General features: G+C 41.3%; 1 protein-coding gene across 1 annotated transcript; it reads right to left on the bottom strand.

Moving 5' to 3' along the window:
- Positions 1-6580: 6580 nt before the first annotated feature.
- hmx2 (H6 family homeobox 2) lies at positions 6581-8787 on the bottom strand. Its single transcript, XM_039784030.1, has 2 exons — positions 8302-8787; positions 6581-7618 (listed from the first exon to the last, which is right to left on the bottom strand). The coding sequence occupies exons 1-2, from the start codon at positions 8567-8569 to the stop codon at positions 7071-7073; spliced, it is 816 nt and encodes a 271-aa protein (XP_039639964.1). The 5' UTR covers positions 8570-8787; the 3' UTR covers positions 6581-7070.
- Positions 8788-9211: the final 424 nt, after the last annotated feature.

Genomic DNA, 9211 nt, shown 5'->3' with positions numbered 1-9211 from the left:
CTTTCTCGATGACCTCTGTAGGGTTTGTTCACCTGCAGGACCATGGGAATCTCCCCTACCAAAATACCTCCGCCCTAGTACACCGAGAACGTGCCTTACCAGCCGCCTAGCACCAAGACGGATTGTTTAGGGGTGCAGAATTAGTCAGGTCAGGGAATCCTTGGCCTCAGGCCCAGCTAATTACTTTCTAATGTGACGACGATTCTTTTGAAGAGTTGTTTCTTGCTGACCAAATCTCTTCAAAAGCATCTTGGGGCATGCAAAGGGGGCCGAGAGGGAGTGCGCTGTGGCAGGCCACACAAGGGCCAGAGGGGGGGCTCAGGTTACACTCTGCCTGCCGTGATGCATTGTTGGTGGGACGCCTAGGCTCCAGTGCTCCCCTCCTCCTCCTCAACCACCACCACCTCAATCCTCCTCCTCTCAGCACTGTCCCTCCAAGAGAGGCTGCCGCAGAGCTTCGCAGAAACTCTGACACCAGTCCAGAGGATGCACTCTGCACATGAAACCCTACACTCAACTAATGGTTACAAATGTGTTTTCAAAGAAATCCCAGGTCTCCTGTATAAACCATAGACTCACACTGCTGGATGGGCATATATGCACACATACATAGACACTCATTGCACACACAATTGGGGACAACCAGTGTAGCTGAACTATGAGATTTAAAAAGGACTGCATACATGTTTAGATATTGGGATCTTGTTTTAGTTCACTCCTGTGGGAGACAAGAGAAACCAAACACTTTATATTTGAACTGATGTCAGGTCATGTGATTTTTACCACCAACATTAACAATTTAATACAATGACAGCCAAACATATCAAGGACTTTCCTTCAAAAATTGCAGGAGCTTTGACTGACACATCACACAGATTTCAGTGACCTCTTGCTTTCTTTCTCTCATTCCCTCAAAGAAAATGTATTCCCTTCCAGGGGAGTGATCCCTAATTAGCTGTCAGGTGATAGTGTGCTGCTTTCATTGTGCTCCCTGGTACTGCGCTGCAGGCTATGTGGTCAGCAGTCAGTCTCAGACTGAAGTGACAGATCATCTCTCTATACACCAGACCCCTGCAGCTGAAAGAGACCACTTGGTCCTTACAAATAGATCCCAACTCTCCAGAACTCAATATCAAATCTAATAACAAACCGATCACTGACCCAGCAAAGATAAGAGGATCACTTGAGAATCTGTCTGTGCTCTCATGAAGAAAAAACAATAGTCAGTGATATGTTTGTCTCCCACATATAGATGACTGATGACTGGATCTGGATCTGAATTATTTAGTGTCCATTTGTGTTTGTCAGTTTGTTCAATGTAGGTGATTTTAATGGAGAAAAGATACTTCTTATATCATGTTCCAACATTCAGTGAAACTGACAAAAGCTTTTGGTAAATCACAATCACATTTTGCCATATAAGTGCGAAAAATAACTATCCTTTCCTGTATTTCCCAATAAAAGCCATATCTTCTAACTTAACAGGATATGGCAGACAGGTAATTCCTGATATAAAAGATATGATTTCTTCCTGTCTGTCTGTTAGTTTCACTGCCTGCTCCTCCAGACAGTTCCAGTATCCACCAGGCAGCAGAGGGACTTTGTTTGAAGGTCATGTCAGCACCGGGGCGTAAACGTTAGACCTTTTTGTGGTCAGGGTAAATGTACAAGGCCGCCCTGCGGGAGCACTCCTACCCTCTCTTTAATCGGCGTATAACAGGCCCTTGTAGAGCCAAACTGTCTGCGACACATCAGCACTTAGAAATAAAAAACCCTCAGCCAACCCTGCGACGGCTGTGGTTGGAGTACGGAAGCTGGATCATTTCAGAGGGACAACACAGACAGGTCTGCTGGTAGAATTGAAACAGGAAAAAGGAAAAGCCATTCTAAGATTGAATACATATTATTTCTGTATTTTGAAATCCTCCAATTTGAACTTTTAGGTATACATTATTTGTTGATTATCCCTAAGATTAGAAAAAGACTTGATGGTGTTCCTCCTGAATGAAAATGATGGAACTGCTCCACCGACTGTGTTGACACGGTGGTAGTTGTATTTTATGGCACTATTGTTGTCTGTTAGCACTACTGCAGACTACTACTACTACCTCTTTACTTATTTGGAATACCTACAGTATCTTCTTAATCTGTTTATTTTGTACTTGTACAAACAATAACTTCTATTATAATTATTTTGGTCTGAAAGGGTTTTATGTTGCAGTTTTAACTTTATGTTAGAACCCTACCTGTATTTACTCTTTATTGACTTGTTTGTTTGTTTTGTTTCATACTTTGTAACCTTTATGTATATATTTTGATAGTATCAGCACTAGGAAAGTGTTTATTTAATAATCCTATAATGGATGGGCCATGTAAGCTGCCAGACACGAAAATAAACAACTCATTCATTCACTACAACAAATTAACCTTATTTGTACTGTATGATTATTTGCTGTCTTTGCAAAATAATTTTGAAGGCTGTACCTAAATTACATTAGATTATAGTTTTAGTGCTCTGTTTTTAAGCTTTTGCTTAAAGCCATATAAGATTATAAGAATAGGCTACATAATTTAAGATTAAGGAGTCATTTTATGAATCTGTGTATGTTTTGTTGCTCTGTGATCTGGAATACATGTCCCAATAATTTTAAAACTGGTCATTTAACATTTGTTTCTTAATGCTCCAACATTCAGCTCAACATTCGACAAAGTTAATAAGACAAAACACAGAATATACAGCCATCTCTCTGTCAGTGAGGCAAATAATTTGAAGGAGCCGAGAAAGCAAACTTAACAGTTCTAATGCTCCAGCCGAGAAACTTAATTTACCAATTTGCAGGAAGACAAGATGGCAGGAAACAAGCCAATTTGCCACGTGTGCAGCGCACAACAAACCCCAGCCTTGCTGCCCGGCCTCATGAGAGGTCATTATCCCTAAAAAAGAATGCCATGCTGTATTAAGATGTTGCCGCATCAAAACGAGGGAGACAGCCTCATTACAAGTAATTATGAGGGAATTAGAAACATCATTTAACTAAACGAGCAAATAATGTCCAGGATATTGAAGAAGCTGCCTGCACTTCTGCCGACCGCTGCAAGTCCCATTACAAAAATTGTAGGTCTTTAATAGAATAATGACATGCTTTATCTTCTCTGCCGCTCTCTGAGAGGGTCTTGGGAGCAGAGGGAAGGGCTGAGGGAGGGAGGGAGGGAGGGAGGGGAGGATGTGAAAACAACTGTTGCAGAGCTCTCTGTCCTTAGTGTGGTCTCACTCTTGAGTGTGTAGCATAAGGCCTTCAAGATAATCCCCCTATTATCCTTACAAATACAAAATGGAGAGCAGCTATTGTATCTCACATCCATTATTGTGTTAAAGGTAATGCTAATGGACTTATCTCTAGAGTAATAGCCGAGTTCTCTTGACGTACTGTATCTTATAATAGTTTGATGCATACTGGACAGCAAATGGCACTTCAAAACAGGCAGTTCAAGAAATTGTTGGTAATTTAACAATGAAGCATAATGCATTTTGCCATTAAAGCCCTAATGCAGAGTTTTGGTTAAATATTGTTCTTTGGGAGTTCAAATAACTGAGCTGCTTGTATTTGACATTGAGTTATTAACATCTCAAAATATGTCATGAATTTAGGCAAATTGATTTTAAATCAAATGGAAATAGAAAAGTAAAATCTTGGTATATCCTGGTGTTTTATGCCTGTTTTAGTTACTAAATCCTTTCCGATGTATTGGATTCTACCACATTACTAATATATTTTATCCATATGTCTGCTTGGCCTGGTTCAGTAACATATGCCTCTCCTGGTAAGAAGAAGGGGTAGGGGCTGGGGAGAGGGGGGACAAACACAATTTCCCTTCAGCTCCTTCATTTCCAGTTGATATAAAACAGAATCATGAAAAATCACTTCTGGTCCAAGCTGTCCTTTTTAACCATTAACCCATAAATACAGAAGCTGGTTAAAGCCAGCGGATGACAGGGCCTGCCTCAAAAACCTTGTTACGCTCCCCTCAAATTCATTTAGGGAGCAAACAGGTCTTGAGAGTTGTCTGGCTTAATGCATTGCGATCGCTTTTAAAACTCTTGTCTTGAGGCAGACCCGAGGCTCTGCATCTGCCCATGGTGTTATACTTCATAACCTTCCACTATAATACGAAGCCACACATGCCCTCTTTAAATCAAATGGCTGTAAATATGTTAAGTAGTTGTAAAGCCATTGTCCAAATAAATAATGAAGGGATGGGAAAAAAAAGAGTTCTTCAAATATTAGAAGGGAACATTATAAATAAAAAAGTAATGTTGTTGCAGCCTGTTTAAATTTAATGGGGTCTCTATTAAGTTAGTTTTGATGTACATCATTTTATCTAAAAGAGGTGATATCCGGGGGGTTTAGTATAATTCATTATGATCCTGTAAATATGCTCTAAAAACTATCCTGAGAATCAATTTGCCCAGTGCTTTCTGTCTTTGCCTTTCCCTCTCCACACTGTGTGTAGCCCACAGTTTCCATTACTCCCATCATAAATTATATCACAGAGTGAATTACACTTGCTTTTCACCTTACCAGGCAGGTTTGATGAATCCTAAGGCACAACACATCATCTCAACAAATCTTCATCACCATGCCAGTCGCTGTCTCTTTGCAGTTTAAACCACTTCAAATCATTTTCATTGCCGTGCTATTAAAATTTGTAATTCACACCTGCCATTGCAGTGATACATAGTTACATTGAACCCCCTCCTCCACCTATTCCTCTCTCTCTCTCTCACCTATTCTCTGCTTTGCTCGTCACTGCATCTCCACACATCTCTCTTCCTGTTTTATAAATCAAACAACCTCAGGTGACATGACAGGTCATGCAGATTTCCCACAAGTCAGTGGGGTGTAAACATCCATCCAAAAAAGCGGCACATTTCCGTCACACCTGATGACATAATGACCACTTGGAAACTAATAAACAGCTTCATTCAACCAAAGCTATTGCTCCTTTTCATAAACGTTACGGTCTCCCATCCCTCTCTCTATCTCTTTTTTCTCTCCCTCTCCTATCTGTCACAAATTCATCCCCCAGCGCCTCACCTCTTCGCTGGTGCTGGAGTTACCCATAAATCACTGCTGTTGTCTAACGCTATCCATTTTCCCAGAAACACAGGGCGGCTGTTGCAGAAATTGGGTCAGACATAATCTGCAGGGCAGCAGAGCCTGGCTAGTCATGATTCTGCTAGGTAATGCAGCCATTAGCACACAGTGAGAGATTGGTGGGATGAGTAGAAGGGCTGGTGGTGTTGGTGTGTGTGTGTGTGTGTGTGAGGGGGGGGGTCCCCTTGTACATGATGTGACACCCAAGAAAAGCTGGCAAATGGCACGGTTTTATCGCTCCCCATCAAGCACGGGGCATTTGTGTGTGTGCTTGGAAGTGAGTGATTCTCTTCAGGCTTGTTTAGTATTTCCATGTATTGAATTGTTATGAAATAGTAAATTGAACAATGTGAGCTGGGCCTCTCCTCTGCTTCTGAATTAACAAGACATACTGTATATGGTATTCAAAGTGTAACTGATACAGCAATTAATGCACATAAGGAGAAAAAGAGAACAGCTCTGATTAATGACAGCAAAAGTCTTGAACTTTGACAATATGCCTCTTTATTATGTTTCCTCTTTAAAGGCCTGATGCTAGGGAGCTACAGGAGGCAGACTTCAAATGAGAGAAGATCTGGCCCAGAGGCATGATTGGCTCATGATGGTGTGCATCTCTTCTCCACCCTGCAATCTACTTCTTATTTGCCTCTGTATGTATTAGCTTGCTCAGGTCATCCACCTCTTGATTTACAGCAGAGTGTTGCTAGCAGTGTTACTATAAATTCAAAATGAATCTGAAAGTATGCAAAGTCTTTGCATCATGATCTGTGGTTTTAGACACAGCTTGATAATGTATTCTGCTTGTAGGCCAATTAACTTAACAAATATGGAATCTACAGTGTGAGCCTTGCAGAAGGATAAATGCATTACATGTTTACATTTACACTGCATCCCTGCACGGATACAATCTGCAATTAAAATGCACCAGTCAGGAAGCTCACAACTTAAAATTTGATGTAATAATAGGAGGTATAAGGTAGAACGTGTGAGCCTACAGCGATGTAAATTATGGTATAAACAGTAATGTCATTTATGTTAATTCACACCAGTGCTTTCTAGGTTTTTTCCTCACTTTAGTCATGGTTAAAGCACAGGTGTTCTTTGTTTGAAGCAACTTTAATAAAACCCTCTAGGGGATAATTACTGCAGCTCCACAACAAAAATTCAACTTTAATTTCTGGTTATATCATGAGCCTTTAACATATAGAGATTATCACATTGGTTATTACAAAAGCGTGATCACAGTTTGTGTACTGTTTGTATGCTCTTCAGGGGACAACAAGTGTCAACACAGCTAAGTAGAATCAACAGTAATTGATTACATGTAAGTGTTTGCCTTCTGTGCTAAAAAAAACTGCAAAAGTTGAGTTAACAAATATAAGTACACAAAATAAATAAATAAAAATAAAACCAAGCAAGCCCAATTTTCACTGAAATAGAAAATTTATTGAATGAGAAGGCTATTATTGAAGGTCTAAATCACAATAGAAACAATGATGTTTTTCCTTAAATGGAATAATTGTTTTTCCTGACAGGTGAAATAAAATGACTGCTGCTTTGCAGTATGTGTGAGGAACCAATTATGAATTAAAAACTGTGTTAACACATTTTTTTTGTGGAATCCATTTTTTTCTTGAATGCGATATGAATATTATACTCCATTATGTTATCAGTTAAAGGGGGAGAGAGAAAATAAAAGTACAAAAATGATTGATATTAATTATACACATGGTGTATTTTATACATTTAGGGAAGCTTGATTGCTTTCATGTGAGACGTACAGTTGCTGCATAATAAAAATGTCCTCAACAAATAAAATGATACAATTAATATACAGGGGTTATGTGGAGACACTTGTAAGAATGTTGTACTGTTTTGTAATGCGTTTTTTACGTGGACATACAGCAGAGTCAATCAGTACTCAATCTTGTTATACAGGTTGTATAAAGGTAACGCTGGCAGGTTGCTCCCCGGGTAATAAAGGGGCGTTGGAAAGGCGATAGACCGGGGAACCGGAACACGCAGTAAGGAGTTATCTCTGAAAACCAGCGGCATCCCCACTAGTGTCTGTGCGGAGGCGTGGGCCATGTTGGCCGCCTCCAGTTCAGCTGATAGCTGCCGTTTCCATTTGTTCCTCCTGTTCTGAAACCACGTCTTGACCTGAGTCTCCGTCAGCTGCAGGCTGGAGGCTAAGCAGGCCCGCTCCGAGCTGCTCAGGTACCGCTTCATGTCGAAGGTGGACTCCAGCTGGTACACCTGACTCCGGGAGAAAACCGTGCGCGTCTTCTTCTTGGCTGAGTTGCCCTGCTTGTCCGCACCGTCTGTCTGTCTCTCCTCAGACAGAGGTGACATTTGATGGCACGGTCTCTCCTGCTCCTCCTTATAATCCTGCAGCATAGGCTGTGGCAGGTGCGGCCGCCGCGCGAGCCCGTCATTCCCAGATAGAAGTCCTTTAGCGGGACCTACGCGCGAGCAGGAAGAGGAGGAGGAGAAGAAGAAGGTGGTGAATATCATAACCGACTACAACATCTATGTTGTAAAACATGCGACTGAAAAAAAATAATTTCATTTCGCCCCCCACATACTCAGTTTGAGAGTTCGTCAAGTGTGAACTCCGACTTTCTAAATCGACTGCTGAAAGCCGGTGACTTTTTAAATAAACAATTCAGCATGAGTAGCCTACGCTCGGTGTACAGTAAGCTATTAATATAAATTCGCTCTATTTAACGCCCAATTTACGACGTGTAGTGCAGCCATTTTAGAAACACGTTTCATCAATTAGTAGGCTCAATTAAATTTGGAATGAGAGGAAAGACAGAGGGATAATTATTCGACCTTCCACTCTTCCGCTGCTGCTGCGATGATTGTCTGCACACAACAAACAAGTGGGAGTGGATGAGCTGCATGTGAGTGTGACAGTCACAAACACAAGCTAATGGAATAAAAACCCGGCTGCCCGGTTATATACAAATAAATTAAAATGCGAACTACTTAGGCCTACTGTCATGCCATTTTCTATAGTAAACAAAAACATATATTAACTCTAAATATGGCACAATAACATTTAAATTGTCACTTAAATATTTGGTTTCGTTACCTTTTAATAATAAAAACAATAATAGTAATAATAGTAAATATTGCTTACCTAAACAGAAGTTACGGGCTTGGTGCTGGTTGCATGGCTCGCTGTGACCCGTGTCGGAGCAGAAGCAGTCTGCTGAGTCCTCCCCGCCGCTGCACTCCTCCTCGGAGGACACCGACAGTGAGCGCCTCCGCGGCGGCGGCGGCCCCTTGGAGAGCTCCTTGTTCCCGGAGCGCGGCGCATCGGACGGTGTGCCCAAAATAGACTGGATGGTAAAGCTGGAAATCGGGCCCGACGAGCACTTGCTCCCGCTGTCTTCTGCGCTACTCATTCTCGCTTCATAACAGTATTGAAGTATTCCCTGAATCTGTCTGTCCCCTTGTATTCCGTTATTGGTTTCTATACGATTGGTGCGTAAAATTACGAATGCGGCTTTTGTCTTCTTCTTTTTTTTTTTTTTGTCCTATCCGGGTTTAATTGTGGAGTTTTAACATTGAAGGAGTTGTAGGTGTTTTTTCTAGAGCTCGGGGAACATGAGTGTATTCCTGGTCCTCCTCCCCACGCTCTGGATCAGAGGCAGCACGGTTGCGTTGCTTCATTTGCATGTAGGTAAGCTCCTCCTGGGCCAATCGCAGCCTCCAACATAAGCCCGGAAATTTCAAACTCCTGTCAAGGTTTTGAGACGGGATGAGGAGAGCGAGAGAGTCGGAGGGGACCAGCAGTGTTCATGTCTGCATTTATTAAAACAAATATGTAATATGTTGTCACGGCCTAATATTGTTTAGAGTGAATTAAAACGTTATGAATTGAAATCTGAATGTTGCACTAAATGTCATATTTTAAGAAAATGTGTTTAGATTTATGAAAATATTATTGCACATCTTCCCTTTAGAGTGTGTTATGTGTCTTAAAGAAACGGCTCAGTCAACTGAGGATGACCTCATGCAAGCTTTTTTTTCTCGATGTGCATGCT

This window comes from Perca fluviatilis, chromosome 19 (assembly GCF_010015445.1).
Source record: "Perca fluviatilis chromosome 19, GENO_Pfluv_1.0, whole genome shotgun sequence".
NCBI classification, from domain to species: domain Eukaryota; kingdom Metazoa; phylum Chordata; class Actinopteri; order Perciformes; family Percidae; genus Perca; species Perca fluviatilis.
Note: the sequence above shows the minus strand (reverse complement) of the source record. Positions and strands in the feature narration are given on the sequence as shown.

Bases quoted from the DNA above. Each gene is read 5' to 3' on its own strand.
- hmx2 (XM_039784030.1), bottom strand. From the start codon at position 8,569: ATGAGTAGCGCAGAAGACAGCGGGAGCAAGTGCTCGTCGGGCCCGATT. The intron at 7,619-8,301 runs GTAAGCAATATT...GCTCGCGCGTAG, and splicing joins AGCCCGTAACTTCTGTTTAG to GTCCCGCTAAAGGACTTCTA.